At 42.8% G+C, this 21,520-nt stretch overlaps 2 protein-coding genes across 2 annotated transcripts; both read left to right on the top strand.

The window, feature by feature from the left end:
* The first annotated feature begins 32 nt into the window (after nucleotides 1–32).
* Nucleotides 33–4,555, top strand: SAA2 (serum amyloid A2). The gene is made up of 4 exons (XM_064657495.1): nucleotides 33–2,871; nucleotides 3,183–3,315; nucleotides 3,612–3,750; nucleotides 4,193–4,555. The coding sequence occupies exons 1-4, from the start codon at nucleotides 2,752–2,754 to the stop codon at nucleotides 4,332–4,334; spliced, it is 534 nt and encodes a 177-aa protein (XP_064513565.1). The 5' UTR covers nucleotides 33–2,751; the 3' UTR covers nucleotides 4,335–4,555.
* Nucleotides 4,556–4,766: 211 nt separating this feature from the next.
* Nucleotides 4,767–14,218, top strand: SAAL1 (serum amyloid A like 1). Its single transcript, XM_064657494.1, has 12 exons — nucleotides 4,767–4,945; nucleotides 5,167–5,280; nucleotides 6,008–6,091; nucleotides 7,522–7,601; nucleotides 7,993–8,052; nucleotides 8,316–8,431; nucleotides 9,541–9,724; nucleotides 9,992–10,074; nucleotides 10,219–10,407; nucleotides 11,244–11,440; nucleotides 11,934–12,026; nucleotides 12,594–14,218. Exons 1-12 carry the CDS (start codon nucleotides 4,829–4,831, stop codon nucleotides 12,684–12,686), a joined length of 1,410 nt encoding a protein of 469 aa, XP_064513564.1. The 5' UTR covers nucleotides 4,767–4,828; the 3' UTR covers nucleotides 12,687–14,218.
* Nucleotides 14,219–21,520: the final 7,302 nt, after the last annotated feature.

The following is a 21,520-nucleotide window of genomic DNA, read 5'->3' as shown; positions in this document are numbered from 1 at the left end:
AGGCTCTCATGCTAAAGCTGTGGCCCCTAAACCAGCTCCTGTCAGACAGCTGAGCACACACCACTGATGGCTTGAGCCAGTCTGCACTGGAGCAGATGAGCTGCAGCTCATCCTTGGCTTTTGTGGGTCACTGATGGTGGAAGAAGGCCTTAAAAAGCAGAGGTGAATAAAGGGGCTTTGCCTGGAGCAGCTTTAAATAGAAACTGTGGTGGTGGCGTTTGTTTTCTTTTTTTGAAAGAAAACAGCATCATACCCTCCTCAAACATTATTTCACTATTAAAATCATCATCAAAACCTCTGGAGAAATAAATTTTATTTCAGATAAATATCTGCATTTTCAATCTGTTTCTTGAAAGGAGCCAAGTTCGCAGTTGTTCTACGGGTCTATAAAGCTGAGGTCAGTGCTAGTAAATATTCTATACAGGAGCATGGCAAAACTCCTGAGGTGCATCATTGCACATGTAAACTAAAATAATGTACTGTTCCTTCCCAGAATAACTGCATCTGTGATTGTGCCTGAGCTGGGAATTCACCTTATCTGATTTCTCAATCTGACTTTCTCAGATTGCAAAATTGTGGAATGTTTGTGGAATGTAGCTTACATTTATAGATATTTAGAATTAAAGGGCAACCAGTATGGGGTTGCTTTTTATCTTAATTACATCAGAATGTACAAACTCAGGAAACAGTCTCCGGGCACCCTTCAGTATGTTGTTTCCCCAGTGTGCACACGCAGCCAGAGTTTTCTTGCTGGGCCAGAAAGAAATACTTTGTTCAGCCCCTTCTCCATGCTCAGAGGCAGCTTTGTCTGTTTCTGTTGCGCAAGCAGCAGTTTTGGCTGCAGCTTGTTTCTGTGAGCTAGGGGTTGTGACCTGGAGTGCAGGCCAAGAGGATACGGGAAAGCAGAGCTCAGGCTATTCCCTGCTGGAGCACAAAGCTAGAGCTTTATCTTGGCTACCATAGGGAGCTCCCACATTGTTGTCACTACTGCTGTCCTTGTTGGAGAGGAGTCCAGGGGATACACTGCTAGATCTTCTAAAGATCCCCTCCAGCACCTACCATCTGGGAATTATTCTTATGTTTTGCTCTTTACAGAAAATGTTTGTTTGGAGAGAATGTGAAACATGGCATAAGATTCAGAAATATCCTCTATAGTCCAAAAAGCCTGAGCTCTTGTAGGAAAAAATACCGTCAGTCAGTTTTGAAGGCAATGCTCTGTTCTAGGTCCCAGAGCAAAATGGCACATGCCTGTACCCCACCTTACCCGAGTAATTTTCCAGTTTTTTTTTTTTTTAAACTGAAAAGGTGACAGGGCCACTTGCAGCCAGTAGAGAAGAAATTTGAGCAACTCTGTACTGTAAGAACATAGGTTGCAACATAAGTTGAGACTAGGATGTGAACAGAGGTTGCAGCAAAACATAGTTCCTGCAATAACTGAGCTGTTGTTACAGAGGGAAACACTGGGCTCATGGGTGGCAGGGGACAAAATTATGTGTCTGCTCCCTGCTTTTTGCAAGGTTCACTTGTCCATTGGGTTGAACTTTAGATTCTCATTGCCCATTGTTCCATTCAGAGATACAGAGTACTATAGAGTATCTGTTCTACCGCTCCAGGCCGGTCTGTGCAAAATGTATCCTCTTAAGCTGAACTCTTGGCTGAAGTCCTGCGATGCCCAAGGAAAGTTGCCTGATAGCACTTTATTAGCTTTATTGCACCTCTTTCACCTCATGCTTCTGCTCTGCAGCTCCAGCAGCAAATTGTTTAAAGTGACAGATTTGTCAACAGGGCAACTACCTGTAACTCTTCTGAGGAGAATGTAAAATGCTCTCTTAGACCTGTTAAATCATGTGTGAAGCCACACAAAGGGAAGACTTTCTGCACCCTCTCTCTACAGTGCAACTGCACTCAAACCTGGAGCTTTCTGCTAGTTAACCAAGGGAAGCAAGCAGGCTCCTGAGCAGGGAGAGCACAGTGGGTACTCAAACTCTGAACCATGTCACTAGGGCCTGATAGTTAATATATGAATTTTAAAATCTAGCAGAGTTGTTGCTGTATGGATCTGAACTTCCCCTTAGGTAAAATGTTTACTGCTGCATCAAAAACTCTGCTTTGTTTAAGCCCACCTAAGCCCAACTGAGCTGCCGTTGCAGCAGGATGGCTGGAAGTCCCTTGGGAAGGATCTGTGAAAGCAAACCAAGGCAGGATGAACCATTCAGAGCCTCTTTATGGTGTGTGTGTCTGTGCTACCTTAGAGCATTATCAGCAGGGACGCAGGTGTATGTGGTTTGCTTGGCAATGGAGTTAAGAGCAACACTTCTCATTTTCCATTCCATCAACTCTGGGATTCATCTGGTCATCCCAGCATGCATGAGAATTTTACTTAGCAGTTCCTGCAGTCCTTCTGGTAATGCAGGTGACTGTTGCTTGTGCACAGACACAGACCTGACCTTGTGCTTCATGCAGACAACCAGGCACCTTCCCTTCCAAGCTCTGTCCAGCACAAGGGCCAAAAAAAGTGTCACCTTTAAGTCAAGTGTAACATTTCAAGCACACAGAACACTTCAGTCTTCAAGGCAGTTTCTCAGTCTGCTTGTTATGAGGAGCAAATAGTCCCATGGACAGCTGAAGAAGCACCACATACTGTCTAAAAAATTGTGTAAGAGAAGCTATGAACTTTCAGTAAGGACAAGGGCAGGTTTCCAATAACGATTTCTGTGTTTAAAGTGGGGGAGTAGTGGGGAATTCCTAGCCATGGGTGTATCCTTTACAGTTTCCTCTTTTGAAGGATTTGAATTGCTTATAAATACCCTCTTTGAGTCTGAGAGCACACGAGACCATCTCCACTTCCTTTGGCTTTGCCTTTCTGCAGTGGTGAGTAACATTCTGAATTTGTGAGCTATATGCAGTGTTTGGACCTGGTACTTGGGAACAGGACTAATGCTTTAGCATGTGGGGCTTCTCTGACAAGAGCAGCAGAGAATGCTAGAATGCAAGTTTCTCATGTGCATCTGCGTCTGTTGTGGAGTCCTTAGCTGAGCTTGTGGTCTCACAGAGGATACCGCTCCTCGTAGGGGTAGAAGGGGGCCCTGGGCAGCTGCCCTGGCACAGCTGTGGGTGTTGTGGATGCTATGCCAGCAGTCTCTCAAAGGTGCTCCAGAACTGTTCATCTCTTTGTCTCACAGCTCTGTCTCAGACTTGGGCAAGTAACCATGAGGCTCTGTGTCTGCCTCATGTTGCTCTCCGTTGTTCTTTGTGTAAGTGCTGACAGATCTGGACTGCGCAGAGCTGGACACTTTGTCCGGGATGCAGCGAGAGGTAAGCTGCTCTTACCATAGACCCTCCTCTTAGGAACCCGCTCCCCAAGGGTTACCAATGGATGCAGCCCCTGGAGCTGGGAGATCCACAGCTGGTTTCTGCTGCTGGCAGAGGGCCTTGATCAGCCCCCACAGGTGCTTTCTGTGGGCAAAGCCCTGTGCAAAGACTGATGTAGAGATGTGCCGCTCTGTGTTACTGCTCCTTTGGCCTTTCAGCTCCTGGCTGAAATGGCATTGAATTATTTATGGTGTGACTTTCTCAAGTCAACATCATTTCTGTTTCTCCACTTTCTTCAGGAACATGGGATATGTACAGAGCATACCGGGACATGCGTGAGGCAAATTATAAAGGTGCCGACAAATACTTCCATGCTCGTGGGAATTACGACGCTGCCCGGAGAGGACCTGGTGGTGCCTGGGCAGCAAGAGTGATCAGGTAAGAGAGTGTGCTTGGCTTGTTAATGGCGAGTTACTAGAGATCCAGGCATTCCAGTTGAAGTCCTTTTTGACTTGTACTCAGCTTTTCACCTAGAAGGACAGCAGAGGGGAGGGGATGCAGTTCCTGTCTGGACAGCCTGTCTCTATAGGAATGGTAGCTCTCCTCTCACGTGAGTGTGAGGCCTTTCTTCTTGTCCTCCCGAGAAGGCAGACTCCTTCCTCTGCATTTCTGGTCATAAAAAACTGTCTTTCCTTGCTGGTTCGTTTCCCGACGTAACAGTTATGGGTTCCATGCGGGCTCTCAGACAAGGCTCAGTATGTGCCTGCATCTCACCTTGAGAAGCACTGAGGAAAAGTGTGCTTGCTTTATGTGAGTGAGGAGATCCACACGAGGCTGAGCTCATGCGGTCGGTTCAGGTGACTTTCCTCCTTCCCCGCAGTGATGCCCGGGAGGGATGGCAGAGCAGAGTGAGCGGCAGAGGCGCCGAGGACACCCGGGCGGACCAGGAGGCGAACAGGTGGGGGCGGAACGGCGGGAACCCGAACCGCTACCGCCCCAAGGGGCTGCCCAGCAAGTACTAGGGCTGTCCCCCTGCTGCTCTAACACCTCCCTTTGCCTTTGTACATCATCATCATCATCATCATCATCATCATCATCATCATCATCATCATCATCATGGCTAGGCTTCGCGAACGAAGATTTGGGAAGGGCTCTACCCACATTTGCTACAAGCGCGCTGGTGACTAAAAAGTCTTTCTTAGCTTTTGTACAGCCGAATAAAGAAATCCTTCTGAAAACTGTACCCCCGTCTGCGAGCATCCATCCTCCTGGGCCGCGGGACTGGGGGACGGCGCTGGGGCGGGGGCAGCGGGGCGGTGTCGGGGCATCACGGGGGCTGCCAAGGGCAGGCGGATCCCGGAACGGTGCCGGTGCGATCCTGGCTCCATCCCGGCACGGCCTTGGCACGGCCGCTGGGGCGGCAGCGGCCGCCGGTGCCCAGGGGGCGCTGTGGGGCCGCGGGTGCCGCTCCGGCCGCGCCGCCGCCTCGCCGTGCCCGCGCGGCTGTGGGGCCGCCATGGACCGCAACCCGTCGCCGCCGTGCAGCGATGCGGAGGAGGAGGAGGGGGACGCGGTGGGGAACACGGTGTACAGCAAGCACTGGCTCTTCAGCGTCCTCACCCGCCTCATCGAGGTGCGGCGGCGCCGGGAGGGAGGGGGCCGGCGGGCCGGTGTCGGTCAGCGCCGGGCGGGTGCGGCGCGATCGTTCCGGGGGCCGGGGGGACACCCGGGGTCACACCCGGAGACACACCCGGGGGACACCCGGGGACACCCGGGGACACAGCGGCTTCCGAGCGGTGCGGGGGGTTAACTCGGGTCGTGTAGCCCTCACCCCCACACCCCGACGTGTCCCAGGTCATCGCCCCCGCGGAGCCGGATCCTGCCGCCAGCCCCGAGGGAGCCCGGACGGAGCTGGACGAGGAGATGGAGAATGACATCTGCAAGGTGTGGGACATGTCGATGGACGAGGTAGGAGCGATGTTCTGCCCCGCAGAATCCTCCTGGACGTGGCAGAAGGCACAGAGTCATCCGAGCTCGGTCAGCTCTCGAAATAGGCTTATTTCCCTCTAGCAATTGTAGTGCGCCCTACTGGTAAAGCATAGTTTTCTCTGATAGATAAACAGCCTTTCAAAGTTTGACTACAGACTTGCAGTGGCAACGTAGCACAACTTTTTGGTATTTTTCTCAACATTCTCAAATGCTGGAAGAAATTCTCAAGTTTTTAATATATATATATATATAAATATATAAAATTATTTTATTTGCTGGGTTGTTGTGTTTTAATGTGGTAAAATGAGAAGGAAATTTCTTTTGTATAGTGTGATCAGGTGCTAATGGCAACCCCTTCACTTATTTCTTTTTATAAGTTGGGGTGATATCTTGCCTTAAAACATGGTGTTTACTGGATTCTTACTTAGTGTCTCTGACCCTCTGTTGGGATAAGGAACAAAAGAACCTTTCCTTGCCAATGTGACTTTTGGTCTCATTGGCATCCTGAATCACCAGAAGGGTTTGAGTTCCTGATCTTGTCTCATTGAAAAGCAAGGATTATTGGTATTCACTGTTAGCAAATAACAAAATTTTTGTAGCGAGTTTGTCATCTCTTTGATCCAGTCCTTGTGCCGTGAGAAAGGGTTTGATTTTGCTCTTGAAAATTGTAGAAGTCCATTTACTTCCCCATTCACTTTCTCCACAGGATGTTGCTTTATTCCTTCAGGAGTTCAACGCCCCCGATATATTCATGGGAGTTTTTGCCAAATCAAAATGCCCTCGCCTTACTGTAAGTATGAGCTGTCAAAAAGCTGTCGTGTGTTAATAACAATAGTAGATAGTTCTGTACATGCATTTACTCTTATCTTCCTTCTCCTTCCACTGCATGTTTGAATGTATTAGGGGAAGCACGAGAAAATGCAAAATAAAATTTTAGAATGCTTTTTTGCAGTGTTTTTAATGTGGTATCAGTAATGTAATCAATAAGTATTTCAGTGATGTTGAAGCTGAAACAAGTCTGCTCACATATCCTCACCCATGTAAACTGATGAGGGACTGAGTTAATCAATCCTAGTTACAAGACCTGTTATAAAAACCAGTAGCCTGGCCTTTTTTTCTCATTACTTGTTTTATGATTACTGAACAGAAATGGTCATGAACTTGTTTAGTCAGACCTGCAAAAGTATGGCAGGATGACCCTGTCTGGACATCAGGTGCCCACTAAAGCTGCTCTGTCACTCCCCCTCCTTAACTGGACAGGGAAGAGAAAATATAACAAAAGGTTCATGGGTTGTGATAAGAACAGGAGAGATCACTCACCAGTTACTCTCACAGGCAAAACAGACTCAATTTGAGGAAATAATTTAATTTATTACCAATCAAATCAGAGCAAGATAATGAGAAATAAAATCAAATTTCATAAACACCTTTCTCCCAGCCCTCCCTTCTCCCAAGGCTTGACTTCGTTCCTGATTCTCTCCCTCTTCCCCTGAGTAGCACAGGGAAATAGGGAATGGGAGTTGCGGTCAGTTCATCACACGTTGTGTCTGCTGCTCCTTCCTCCTCTTTAGGGGGAAGACTCCTCATTTTCTTCCCCTGCTCCAACATGGAGTCCCTCCCATAGGAGACAGTTCTCCATGAACTTCTCCAACGTCAGTCATTCCCACAGGCTACAGTTCTTCCCAGAGTGCTCCAGTGTGGGTCCCCCACAGGGTCACAAGTCCTGCCAGCAAACCTGCTCCAGCATGGGCTCTTCTCTCCATGGGTCCACAGGTCCTGTCAGGATCCTGCTCCAGCACAGGCTTCCTATGGGCTCACAGCCTTCCTTCAGGCATCCACCTGCTCCAGTGTGGGATCTTCCACAGGCTGCAGGTGGATCTCTGCATTCCCCACAGACCTCCATGGGCTGCAGGGGCACAGCTGCCTCACCATGGTCTGCACCATGAGCTGCAGGGGAACCTCAGCTCTGGCACCTGGAGCACCTCCTCCCCTCCTTCTGCACTGACTTTGGTGCCTGCAGGGCTGTTTCTCTCCCATATTCTCACTTCTCCCTTCAGCTGCAGTTGCTGTCATGCAGCAGCTTTTTCCCTTTCTGAAACATGTTATCCAACGGGTGCTCCCACCCTCTTTGAACCTCTCTTACTTTTGTCTTACTGCTCTGGAAGTGAAATCCTGGACTACATTGCAGTTGCCTCATTATACTGTGTTTTGACTTTTCAGGAAATCTGCGTGGGAATATTAGGAAATATGGCCTGTTTCCAGGACATATGCATGTCCATTAGTAAAGATGAGAATCTTGGGTAAGTGTATATGTGCTTCATACATGCACGAGTACTTCTTTTCTGGACTCACAGTCATGAAGTACATGTTGTAAAAGGATCTAAGTTTGCCTGCCGTGCCTCATCTTCATTCACATAGTTTTGGCTGACCTTTTTTGTGTGGGAAGTGTTCAGTGAAGGAAAAAAGAATACAGACCACTGTTTTATTTCTTTTTTTAATCACCAGTGAAATTCTTGAATGTTTGATTTTTAAGTTTGGCAATCTTGAAACACTTAAAATGCATGAGTAGTTAGAAAAAGCTGTTTTTAATCTCAGAACATGGCTGCAGCTATGAAATTATCTTTTTATACCTGTTTTTTTAAACAAGGATAGATTTTGTTAACTTTTTTTCCTTGCATTTTCTCCTTAAAGCCAAGTGCTACTGCAGCGTTTGTGTGATTCAGACTCCCCAACTCTTCTGGAAACAAGCAGGTAGGACATCTCAGAAATTAATGCATTGTTAGTGTGGTTCTGCTGTGTTCTGGGGCCTGGAAAGAAAACTGACAGATGGGCTCACTGTTTTATTATCCTCTCATCCCCTCATCTTTTATTGTTTCTGCATTGTCCTGGAATCAGTTCCTGTGAGGTAGATTCCTGTTTCTATCACATCATTCTCATTATTTTGGATTTACACTTGTACACCTGAAATGAACTGAATTGGCTTCTAATTTATTAAATGAGGAATTCTTGTCTAGGCTGTTGTTAACTTGCCTGTCCCAGCCTGAGGTGGCCAATGTCTGGGTTGAGAGAATCCGAGAAAACCCTTCCGTGTATGACTGTGTTTGCTTTATCATGTCCAGCTCTACAAATGGTAAGTTGCCAAAACAAGTTGGGAATTAGTGGGTTTTTGCAGAAGAAAAAATAAGAACTGAAGTTTGCAGTTTCAAAGACAAGTATTTTCAGTTGGGAGAATTTCTTGAAAATAAAGGGAACCTCATAAATTTAAAGGACACCAAAACAAACTCATCCTGCCCTTGCAGGTTTATAAATATATATAAAACCAATCAAAAAAGCAGGCACAGAGGAAGAAGAAAGCTCTGCGGGGAATCAAAATAAGTGTAACAGAAGAAATTGTTATTTTCCACAAGAAAGGAAAGGACATGGTCTTTGTTCAGGGATATACGTGTGTAATTTTTGAACCTTAAAACAAGACCTCATTTAATTAGTTTTTTTTCAAATCAGATACATGTATTTACTGTTTTTAAAACTGCCATACTTGTGGAATGGTGACTGGAGGAGTGATTCAGTTGCTCTGAGTGGCAGCTGAATACTGTACAGGCTTTGGGTATACAGTCAGTAGTGTGCAAATCTCTCTTAGAACTAATTTATTAAAAACCACACCAAACTCCTAAAAATGGCAATACTTTGAATAGCATTTATGTTTCATATCCAACTCATTTGTAACAGCAGTTATGATTTGTCAAAGAGTCCTAATAATTTAGCTTTTTCAGGTTTTTTATTATTATTATTATTATTATTATTAATGACAGTGCTCCGAAATCCTGCTCATCCAACTGAAATCACAGATCTACCTAAGTAAAATGCAGATTGGCAGGTGGAAGACTGGCATCAAACTGCATATCTAGGGACAAATCTTGGAAAGTTTTTCTTCAGAAGCAGAAGTTAGGACTTTTCAGGAATGTGAAGTCTCTTTGCAGAATAAAGTTCTTGCTTTGCATATGGCAAGACAAGGTTGGAGACATCAGTGGGCTTTCCAACAATTCCTATTTATCAAACTCTTCACTTGGTTTGTGCCACATAAAGGAATTAAACATAGCAACCCATAGCAGGTCATGAAGAAAATTAATATATTTCAGTACTGAATTTACTCTGAATTCACGTGTATATTAATGTTTTGTGAGCTGATTTTTGCCCTTCATTTTTAGTCTTGTTGAAATTTTTACATTCTCTCTTGTGCAGTTGACTTGTTGGTAAAAGTGGGTGAAGTGGTGGACAAACTCTTCGATCTCGATGAAGAGCTGATGTTAAACTGGATTAAAAACGGCACTTGCCAGTCTGTGGGACCATCTGTAGATGATTCCCCTGAAGAACTTCCAGATTTTAAGATTGTGCCTTGTATACTTGAAGCAGCCAAACAAGTCCGGTATGTGAGATTTCTTTTCAGTTTCATGGCTGGGGAGGTTCATTATAACCTTGTGTCTGAACATCTTGATTTTAGTGGGAGCAGCACAGTTTGATGGATCACTAGAATACATTTTCCTGTACTTATAATTTGAAATGAGTCAACTAGTTTGTTAGCAAAGAGAATGGCAGTGACTGCTGACAGGCTTCTCTGTGTCCAAAACACACAGGATATAAAGTCAGTAATTGGCTCTTTAACATGTCTTTGCTTTTTGCTTGTTCTGTGTAGATCAGATAACCCAGAAGGACTTGATGTTTATATGCATATCCTGCAGCTCCTGACTACAGTGGATGAGGGGATCCAGGCTATTGGTAAGACGCTTGAATTGCTCTGTGTGATGGGACCCAGAGTGGCCAGAGCTTCTGGATCGTCGGATATTTAATGGGGAGAGTTGTAATTCACCTACCTAGATTAAATTTGTTGGGTTGGTGGGTTCTCTTTCTTTCTTTCTCAAGTGCAGGCTCCTGATGGAGGAAAAGAGACTTGGAGTTTGCTTTATGACCTCGTTTGCCAGGAACTTTGCCAGCCAGATGATCCACCGATCATTGTGCAGGAGCAGAAGACTGTATTGGCCTCTATTTTGTCCGTGCTGTCTGCAATGTTTGCTTCACAGACAGAGCAAGAATACACCAGGATGAGGAAAAGCAAGTTGTGCTTTTTTCTGTTCTTTTTTCTTTTTTCCTTCATTTAATGAGGAAAAGCAAGTTGTGCTTTTTTCTGTTCTTTTTTCTTTTTTCCTTCATTTAAAGTTATGTTCACAATTGACTTTATGTGGGGTGAAAGGTGGTTCAATTCATTGACATACTTGAATACAGTTAGACTCTTTACTGGTGACTCAAAATCACACCTAGCCCAAAGTTCAGTTACTGGATGTCTCTGAAGAGTTACAGTGCCAGAATCTACAAATTCTGCTCAGTCTTCTCTGTTTGGTAACTTAATGAAAATTACAGAATTCATCTTTGCTAAAATATGAGGACTTAAAAGTAATTTTTGTTTGTTTGTTTTTTGTTTTTAGTAGGGGGATATTCTGCACTTACTTAAATCCATCTATCCCTTGTTACTTTTCAGTTCCTGGATAAGTCTTTAGAATTAAAAGCCTATCTTGGGAATGTGAGTCAGGGTCATTTGCAGCAGAAAGACATTGTGTGTTTGGCTTGTCAGATAGGATGATCTGGATGTAAATCTACTACCCTCACTGGTTTACTACTAAAGACCTTTTCCTTCTTGTACTCCTTACCACTGGCATATAGTTTTTATAGATACAGATTAGCTTGCAGGAAAAATGGTTGGGGTTTTCTACTGCATTTCCCCTTGCTTCTTTAGAATGATCTTTGAGTAACAAAACACAGCACTGTCAGAATATACATTCCTGTAGCTTTTGTGTAAAATCTGGTGGTGTGTTTGAAAATTCTAATGCCTTGAAAGGATGGGGAAGAATTTTCAGTGTTAAAGTTCAATTTTCTTGTTACTTTATATTAAGATATGCCTCTGATTGGGAGCTTGATTCGTATCTTACAATACATGGAGGGCTGTGGGAAGAGAGCTGTTGATAACTCCAAGGAGTCCAAGCAAGAAGAGACTGGAAGGACTGAAATAAATGAGGAAGATTTCCATTTAAAAATTTTGAAGGATATTTGCTGTGAATTACTTTCCAATATGCTTCAAGAACTAACCAAGGTAAGAATAAACAAAATTTTCAGAGGGATTTCTGCAGGTTAGGTAAGAAAAAAGACGTTAATGTGGGCATTTTTCTGTGCAAGTGCAGTTGCATACTGGGAATTCCTTAGAGAATCAGTCAGAAGGTAAGTAGCAACAAGTGTGTGAGATAGCAGGGACACAGGTTTTCAGGGCCAGGATTCTGTATGATAAATTTTCTAGGTGTACGTTGCCATTTGTTTTGAATGAAAGTCAATTTATTTTAAGAGAAGGAAATACTATCAAACTCTCCTTCTGAGCTGGACACTTTTTATTATGGAAGCATTCAGGTTAAGAGACTTGTGATGTGTGAGCTTTCACACCTTTTTCTGTCAGCTATGTCTGGCTTTCTTTGAGAGCTGTAAGTTCTGGTTGTTTTACCCATTTTTAAGAATGAAGCACGTACTGTGCACAGTTTTGAGTTTGTTCTTCCAACAACTGCTGATGGCATGCTTGTTCTCACTTTATTTTGCAGGAAAATACATTAGAAGGACTGCACCAGGGACATTTGAATGAACAGACGTGTTCCTGTGCATTTCAGAACCTCTTACCTCTGTATTTTGCATCGGTGAGTATATGGCAAGGTCTGTGGCAGAGCTGAAAAAATACTGCTTGGGTGGCAAGACCTTTCCAAATCCCATGTACAAGCAGGGCAGAATTGCTCAGGCACAGGTGCCACACCATTCCAATTCCAGACAGTCCTGCCCCTCTGTCTCTTCTGCCTTCCTTTAGCCAAAGCTTTGCCAAGACCATCAGCTGATGCAAGGGTCAAACTGTGCTGACGTGAACGGATGTCTGAAAATTTATGCTAGCTGAAAATGTGTCCTGTACATTTTTGTAGAAGAATTATTCCAAATATTTTTTATAGGGAGCTTTTCTTTGTGTACTTTTAAACAAGAAAGCAAGAGCTTGAGGAGGGTGGTAATGTTTCAAGATTTAGACTGACTGAAAATGTGTGGTGTAGGAGGAAGGTAGCTGCTGTGGAGCATTTTCCATTATTCATTGCAGTGGCTGCTGCTGGCTGCTCTCTTGCTGGGAAGGTACAGAAATGGAAAGACCTGCTGTACCAATATAAGAATTCTGTGTTCCATGCAAATTGGGTTTTTTTCTTCCTGTGTGTGTTTTTTATTTCCAGGTGGAGAGTTTCCTTGAAGTCCTGCGTGAGGCTGACCAGACACTTGCTGACAATCTAGAAAAACGTTTCCCAAGCCTGAAGGTTCACACCTAAGAATGTACATGGAATATTTTCCTTCTTTGGAATGAAGATTTTTGACTGTTTCATTACAGTGTTTCATAAATCAAGTTTTCAGTAAATGCAGGAGAATGAGGCAACCTCTTTATCAGCAAGTGGCTTTTAAGAAATGTTGCAGGTAGCTCTGATCAACCTAGGGTTAATCTGGCCTGCATAGGGAAGGAAATTGCTGTAAATTCAGTCCTGCATCTTCCATCCTGTTTGCTCTGGTAATGAGAGACTGTTGATTTCTAATTGCTCTCCTGCAGAGTAGTTTTCTTTGAGTAACTCTCAATTCTGTTTTCAACTTTAAGTTGAAACAGCAAAATGAATGAATTGCACCTAGTTGTTTTTTACCATGGTCCTAGTTTCTTTCAAGTTGCTGTTGGCAAAAGGAGGGTTGTTCAGTAGAAAATCTCCTTTGAGGACCTGATAAAAACAGAGTTAAGTTATACAAAGTTTTTTGGGGTTTTTTTTAGATCATATCAGTACCTTGAGCAGGTATTGTAACAGAAGTGTTTCATCCTGCTCCTTTAAAATCTTCACACTGCTTCCACTGAAGCCTCTTCTACACTGCAGCTCTGAGCTGTTGTGTCTCAATCCTGTGCAGTTCAAAGGATTTGAGAATATTGTTACCAATGGTCTGTGCTGCAGCTTCCAGCCGTTGCAGTCAGTTAAGAGTTAAGAGTTTTAGGGCAGTTTTGGATTTAATCCCTGGCATACTTGCAGACTTTCTGCTTTTTTACTGCAGTCTGTGCTTCAGTTTAGGAATGTAACATATATTGGTTCTTTCCTCATTCATTTATTGTGTAAATTATCTCTGAATGACACAAGAAATGCCATGTTTTTTAGGGGAGCTTAAGGTGTTAGGTTACTTGCAGGAAATTCAGTCTACAGTCTTCTAGAAATCCCACTTCTAATTACATGATGTTTTAACTGCATTGCATTTTTAGAGCCTGTGCCTGCCTCCAGTGCAGCTAAAATGTTTTGAGTCTGAAAAGACAGTACAGCAGCACATCAGCTTCAGTGTTTCCGTAAATGAGAGTGGAAAACAACTGGTCTTTATTAGGTTTGAGATGTTAAAGAAAATGGGAACCAGAGCACAGAGAATAACTTAATGCCATATACACACATTCCCTGTCTCTCCAGGTTTTTACAGACTTTAGATATTGTGCTGGGCCATGTTTTGTTTGCCCTGAGTTACCTGGACACATGCTACAATACAGTATGTGTATATGTATATAACCTGTTCATCCCAACTTCCAGTTTTCAAAACCAGTGCAATTTAATCATTCCCCTGGTCTGCCAGCAGCATCTCAGCTGTCAGCAGAGGATTTGAAATTACAAATATCTGACTTGTGTCACCAAAAAGAATTGCCATGGTTTCTATCAGTTTTTGTATGCTGTGTTTGTTGGAGCGAACTGGTGGCTGTGAAATGGACGACAGCATTTTTCATACTACTTTGACAGTTTTTGGATATTTTCTTAAACCTACAGATTTGTAATAAAGTTTCTTTTTTTAAAACCTCCCCTGTACGCTTTCCTTCATTCTAGTGTCAATTATATTTGTTTTCTGAGCCACTGGAAATGTCTGTTACTCTCAAGTGTGTCAATTGTAAGGGGAAAATTGAACCTCTTCATAATGTCTGTGTTGGCCTTCACTGGATATTTATTTTAACTCTCTGTTGCTTTCTTTGCATAGTCACTTTTATATCTGGAGGTTAATATGTGTCTTATCCAGTAGTTAAGAATTTTTTGAGCTTAGTTTATCCCCAGGTGTATCATATGTGTCTTTATGATGGTCCAGCATAGTGAAGAATTATTTCTGGTTTCCGTCTTGTGAAATTCATTGCCGTTGAAATTTTGCAGCAGCTGTGTAAATGCAGTATACAAAAAAGCTGAGACAAGATCTGTTGTTTTATTTTGTTCCTTTTCAATACACTAAGATCCAGTGTTTGCTGATGAATTCTTAAATGTGGTATCACTAATTTCTGCAATATAATTATTGATATCTGATGCCCCTCGAGCAGTAGAAAAAATGACCAATATCATGTGGGAAACCAGGTGGGTCCCATCTTCCTGCTCGTCTGCAGTAGAAGAAGCTGTAGGAATGGTCAGCCTTACTCCAGCAGAATGATAATTCAAGTATGCTGGGAATTTTTATCCTTGATAAACGTGTCGACACGGAGACTGGATTCGCCCTCTGCCCCACCAAGCAGCAGCACTTGTGCGGTGGGTGATGCATGAGTGGGGCAGCACTGCCCTTGGGAGCAAAAGGCTGATGCCAAGGTGAATGCAAGGTAACTGTGCCAAGTTTTGGGGTTCAGATGGAGAAGGAACTATTTGTGGGAGCAGGTGGATGACATGTTTGGAAATGGTGCATGTGCATTTCATCATCCTGCCAGCAGGGACCTCCCTTGCCCTGTGCTTCGTGACCATCGTGTGTCTGCGTTTTTGGTGGGGTTGGAGTTTTTTGGGGGGTTCAAGGAGGCTTGGGGAGGTGTTTGGTTTTTGGGTTTGTTCTTCTTTTGATTCCCTCTCCTAGCTGTGCTTTGACACCGACTGGCAAGCCAGACCTCTCTGAGCCAGTTGATTGAGAGCAGATGGATATTTATCTACAAGCAGGTGAGCAGCTTTTTTTCAGATCAAAGATCTGGTTAACTCTGTAACATCTTCCTTTGGGGAAAAAGGAGAAGTACTTGTCAATGCTTTGTGCAGAACTCTGAACTGAAGTGGGTATCTGAAGCATTGAATTAAAGTAGCAGGAACTCAGTCCTCTTGGACAGAGCTGGATGTGACCTGTGGCATGAGAACACCTGGAAAATTGAGGCAGAAAGCAGATTGGAAGGCTTTATTTAAATTAGTTTTAATAGACCTATATAATATTTTCATTCAAAGGATTCTTTTGACTCACCTTTTATGTACATTTGGCATCTTTATCCCTCATAGTAACTTTTTCCTGGTGGGACAAAGCACCATAAAACCAAATAAATTTGGAATGTGTGGAAAAAAGCAATGATTGTTAGAATGCTTCATCTGCTCCCTTGGCAGTGCAAGGGGATGGTTGCTGCTGTTGATACTCATATTGCAAACCTGTCCTTTCTGGCAGACTAAACCATGAAACCTGAGATGCTGGAAAGTTCTTTTCTACTCTTCTCCATATCCATGTCACTCTGCTTTCTTAATTTTCTGTCACTACTTTTTTAGTTCATATTTTTTGTAACTGTAATGGTGATTCCTTTTTCTGTAAGACTATGTGTTGTTACAACTGACCTATTATAACCACCTTTCACTGAAACTAAGTTGAATGCAAAAGAATAAAATACAATCCTTATTTGTAAGTGAAGTATCTTCACAGTTTATTATACTGGCATTAAAAGGTATGGATGTATTAATGTGGCTTTGCTTGCTTTGAAAATCTCTGTTCTTTTCCACTACCCTTATTTTGGCTGCTACTGGGAGTTACAAAAGCTGCAGTATCTCTGTTATATTTTTCACTGAGGAATTTGCCTTTTTTTTCCTAGAGCAGAATCTCTTGGTGACAGGAGTTCCTTTTATTTCCCCCTCAAAATTAAATATCTTTTTTTCCCCTTTATAACGCTTGCTGTTCATTTTGTCGGAGATGATGATGAAATTCATGTGCTCTGCCAAAGTCAGTGAGAAAGGAAGAACCTGCTACACCTGGGGCAAGGACCAGTCTGCTGTATGGTTACACAATTTCCCAAAGATCCTTCATGTGAAGGCAAGCAGAAGCAGCGAGGGGCTCTGCTTTGCTCCCCGTCAGCCCCGCAGTGAGCGAAGCCCCTCAGTCAGAGCCGACGAGGTGTGAGCTGAGTGAACCTGACATCACCAGGCTGGTAAAACAAACCAGGTTATTTCCAATAGCTATCAACAGAGGCTTTGCAATGGGAAATACTGCTCCTATTCGTCCTTTTACTTGCCTCCTTGATTCAATTACTTACCTCTTTTTCAAAAAAATGGTTATATAACCCAAGGAGCTGATATCTATGGAACACGTTTGCTTCTGAGCTGTTACTGTGAAGAAAATGAACAAAGGCAGGGAAAATCCACTGGGGTTCCATTTTCTTTCTTTCTCCTGGGTCACTGGGAGTTAGCTGCATGTCTTAATGATGTCTTAGTAAAGTCTGAGAGCTGAAATTTATACAGACTACTGCAAAAGAGCATGCTTGAAAAGGTAAGTGGTAGGATGCTGTGAAGAGAAATAAGGCAGAAATACTAGAGAAAGAAAAGAGATGAAGGCATACTGGAAAGAGGACAGGGAAAAATCTGGAAGAATTACAGTAAAGAAGATAAATAGTAAGTGTGATGTTGAAGGAGAAAGGTATTAAATATGAGTAACTATGTTAGCATTCTAGATCTGTCCAGGTGGGATGGCTAATGTGCTTCACCTATCAAAGGTCTAACATCAATTAAGTTTTCTATTTTCAAAGCTGAATCTCCTTTGCAGTTTTCTTGCTTTTATGGAAATGAGACACCTTTAAGATGAATGTGAGGTCCTAAAAACTACAGGTGGGCAAACTAGTATTGCTGGATTTTTTTTTTTTTTTTTAATTAACCCACCCACTGCCCTTGTGTTTTGCTGGTAGGGTGAGGCTCAGGGAGCCGAATCATGATGGAGGTGAGGCAGTTTCAGGTGTTGAAAGTGCTTGCCTGGCACAGATCTTGAACCTGCCAGAGGTGAGGTGTGGAAGCAGAGTCCTGCAGGGTTGATGCTTGTGTTGCACATTGGCGTGGGATGAGCACAGCAGACTGCAGTGTTCTCCTGGGCTGATAGGTAGGTAGGTACGAGAGGAAGGGGCCTGCTTGATGCCTGCCTGGAAAACTCAATCCTGCTAGGTCTGTAACAGCTGTTGGCATGAGTAGGAACCTACAATCTTGAATTTGATTTCAGTCTTTCTGCATGAAAACATTTTTTACCCAAAATTAAAAAATCTGTGCGATTAATATACTCTGTTACTACTGGGGTTAATATCCAAGCCTTGATGTAACCTGCTTGTACCTCCATGGTAGTTTCCTTGTACATGTGGAGTAGGCACAGTAACCAACTGCATGTTTGTGCCTCTGGTAACTTAAATCCCGTGTTAGCACTTGCCCCATTTATGTCCCTTCATCCAGGTTCCAAGAAAATCTTAGAAAAGCAAATGTGTTGCAATGGTGGCAGTTAATTATTCTGTGCTTCGGGTTATGCAAACTTCATTTTAATTGTGCAGTGAGCTTGTATCAATATTATTTTTGTTGTCATGCATATCATTTTTTGTGACGTCTCTGTTTAAAGAAGTTGTAACTTTAACAAACCATCTGTTAACCTTACACAGAAAGGAAATGCTTTTGTCAATTACTCTAATGAAATCAGAAAAATCATTTCCTGGTCTCCAGTTGTAGACCAGTCACCCTATCTTCTGTCAATAGGAGGATATTGAACCATAGAGGAAAATACAGGCACAGTTTTATCCTGCTCTGAAATACAGCCACGATGTTGTAGCCAGTGATGTCAGAAGGTTTTATTTTTCATTAAAAAGTCTTTGTAGTGCACAAACTCTTTTATTCAACATCAGAGTTTCCTCATTAGTCAGGTGGGAAGGCTGGACATAGGAACCATGGGAAGACATTTTGAGCTTATGCCAGCCTGACTAGTAAAGATTTTGATCTAGTGACTTAAGAGAATAGAAAAGAAGGAGAAACACTTCACCTTGGGTGGGAATAAACAAAACTGCACAATAACTCCATTTTGTCATTTGTGATGAAGCCATTAGAATTGGCTGAATGGAAGGAGGAGCAGTAGTGGATAGAAAAGTCTGGAATAATAGGAAAGGGAAAAATGAATGGTGAAAGCATGGAAGACCAAGGGAAGAGTCTGTAGATGAAAGACATTTATGAGGAGACAAAAAGAAACACAGGAAGTTGCCTAAGAGTTGACAAATGATGTAAGTCCAAGGAAAGTCCTCAAGGGACCTAAATGTACTGGCGCTGTGCAATGTGAGCTGTCCACGTAGGAAAGTCCCAAGCCCAAATGAAGGGGAGATTTGTCATTTTCATTCTCCTTCTCTTGGAGAAGTTCTTACGACTCCTAAAAGGTAGTGGGAGATAGATGCAGAAGATACTGGCATGGGGTTGCTCTGGGGTGGGGCTGGAGTTGTCTGTGGTACAAGGGACAAACCCAGCAGGAGCAGCCAGGTGCAGCCCCAAGAAGCAAACTTCTTGCTGCCTTCCCACTTCTCCAGCCTTTCTGGACACCAGAGCAGGTGGGTAGGGACACCATCCAGCAGTGAGTCAGGGTAGCATCTGTTCACGTGTGCTTTTGAGCCCACCCTGCTTGCTTCCCTCTTGACCAGTGCTCTCAGTGATGAACTTGAGGATCAGAACCAGATCTTTTATCGCAGTGTTATCAGTAACTTTCACCAATGGATCTGGAGTCAACCCTCAAGATGGAAGTATTGAAAATAATCACAGTGCTACTCCACAGCTGTCATCTTGCATTAGAAGAGCTTTTATACTGCAGTACCCTCTGTAAGGTAGACTTATTTTTGGTCCACAGTGTAAAGGTTGAGTGTGCTTTTTTGGAAGCTGAATGCGACACAGCATGATGTGATTGCCCATTCAGAGTTACCACTGTCACGATTTAATTAACCAGTTGTTCTGCTGATCCCTGAGTTTACTTAGACTTGAAAGAAGTAAACATAATTAAATTAAACAAAGGTTTTTCCTTCTCACACATGCTCTGAGCCCTTTTGCTTCTTCCTTGACATAACAAAAAGCTTATGAATAGCAGCTTCAGTTGTCTTTGTTGTTGTTGTTGTTGTTGTTGACCTGATGCAGAAGGCTGGCAGGAGGAAGATTATGCACAGGTGCAGTATGTGCATGGCATCAGAAGAAGAGGACACATGGGTGTTTGAAATGAGTTTTTTAAAATTTAAATTCCTGTGTTAGATTGGCAAAAGGATAAAAACGTCAAGGGTTTGGTGTTGCCTGTTGCCTGTCTCAGGTCAAGATAGTTTTGACAAAAAGGGGTAATGTTCAAGTTGAAACCTTATCAAAGCAGAGGAGAGAGATAAAAGAGTTTTGAATTCAGTTCTCAGTTTATCCAAAGGCTTTTTGTATGTAACTACCTTAAGCTGCATAACCCCTCAGTGCCTTGGGATGTGATTCTGCAGCAGATTCGGGTTGTTTTCCACCAGCCTGTGCAGTTGTACTGCTCTGTGTCTGCCTGTTTGGTTTTGAGAGCACAGTCACAGATTTACAGTGGTTTCTTTGTCTGGCCACAGACAGAGAGCATCATGTAAAAGCACATCCTTGTCCAAATGTAGGTTTTCTGCTTCCTCTTGAATGGAGCTGTGTCTGTCGGCAGCTTGGGCCTGCCCTCTCCTAACACCTCACCTTCATTTCTAGTTCTCCATTTCTAGTGTCTGTGCTGGAGAGGTTTGTGAAGGGAGATGTAATCACATCACAAGACAGTTCCCTTATATTCTACTACATGTGCTGATATCGTGTTTGTTGTTCACAAATGACCCAGTAAGGGGCTTTGCAGATGTCATTTATGGTGTGCTATGCCAAATTTACCAGCAAATCTCTGATAACTACTTTTATCATGTAATTTTTCAGGTGAAATTACACCCATCTTTCAGGAAGTTAATTCTAGACTATATTTTTTTTTCAATTGTTTTTACTAATGGGTAAGAGAAAGTGGGTGAAGAAGCTTAAAAGTGAAAAATACCCAATATATTTAATCCTCTTTGTCCTCTGGAGCAAGTCTTACATCAATCAAACCAAAGTTGATTAAACATAATTTGTTCTTGACTAAAAACAGATTTAAAAATAAGCAAATCCAGGTAGTTTGTCAGATATTAAAAATTAATTTGACTCATCCAGAATGAAATTTTTTTCCCATCTTTTCTTTCTAAAAATTAGTACTCTCTTTTCTCCCTAACTCTTTTTCATTCAGTCCCTAAAAGCATTGTGAATAGATGGCAGGAACAGTGTTACTTCACTAAATATATTGTTGTGAATTGTACCGAGCTCTGCTTCACAAACATATCTTTGACAAATTTTCATTAGCCTGCTCTGATCTACACTTGCTTCCTCTTCTCAGTTGTATGTCTGCTCTCAGTTTACCACCCTAATCTTTTATCCATGATCATGGTTACTGTTTAGCTAATGATTTTAGCCTTAAATATTCTTATAATGTTGTATTTCTCTGAAATAAAATTTTGCACTAAGTGTTCCTAAAAGCAAAGCCCTCTAATCAGGCAGATGAAACTCATTAGTGTTACATTTTAAGGAGCCTTCCTTTGATGCAAACTAATTGATTTTGCCCCAATGCAAAATTGTCCTATCTATAAATGGAGCTAAAATCTAATAAGATAAAAGAAACTCAGAGGGGAAAAAACTCTGTCATGAGAGCACAGTGAGATGAATAGCTTTTGCCAGTCTTGGAAATGATGATGTGTTTCACAGCTCCGAGGCTGGATATTTCACAATTGCCAGTGTGTTTTAAGTTGCCGCTGTGAATTGATGGGTTTACATTGCTGGTTTTCATCCTTACAGCAGACAGTGACTGTGATCTAATTTATATTGTTCATGCTGGCCAGTGGTCAGTGCTTAGACCAGAGGCTGCCCTCAGTCATCTGTTTCGCTGTATGAACACCGGGATTTCAGTGGATTGGGGGGTGTCTGAAGTCTGTGGACTGATAATGGTCCTCTGAGCTCGTTTCATTTTGAAAATCTGAAAGAACATAAGAAATTTAGAAATGAAAAATCTGGCCACATCCTCTGTTTCAGAAAGGCCAAGCATTTACAGCACAGAGGTGAAACAG

Source organism: Pseudopipra pipra, chromosome 6 (assembly GCF_036250125.1).
Source record: "Pseudopipra pipra isolate bDixPip1 chromosome 6, bDixPip1.hap1, whole genome shotgun sequence".
Lineage (NCBI taxonomy): Eukaryota > Metazoa > Chordata > Aves > Passeriformes > Pipridae > Pseudopipra > Pseudopipra pipra.
This window is presented reverse-complemented; position numbering and strand designations above follow the sequence as displayed.

Bases quoted from the DNA above. Each gene is read 5' to 3' on its own strand.
- SAA2 (XM_064657495.1), top strand. From the start codon at position 2,752: ATGGGTGTATCCTTTACAGTTTCCTCTTTTGAAGGATTTGAATTGCTT. The intron at 2,872-3,182 runs GTGAGTAACATT...TTTGTCTCACAG, and splicing joins GGCTTTGCCTTTCTGCAGTG to CTCTGTCTCAGACTTGGGCA. The intron at 3,751-4,192 runs GTAAGAGAGTGT...CCTTCCCCGCAG, and splicing joins TGGGCAGCAAGAGTGATCAG to TGATGCCCGGGAGGGATGGC.
- SAAL1 (XM_064657494.1), top strand. From the start codon at position 4,829: ATGGACCGCAACCCGTCGCCGCCGTGCAGCGATGCGGAGGAGGAGGAG. The intron at 7,602-7,992 runs GTAAGTGTATAT...TTCTCCTTAAAG, and splicing joins AGTAAAGATGAGAATCTTGG to CCAAGTGCTACTGCAGCGTT. The intron at 9,725-9,991 runs GTATGTGAGATT...TGTTCTGTGTAG, and splicing joins GAAGCAGCCAAACAAGTCCG to ATCAGATAACCCAGAAGGAC.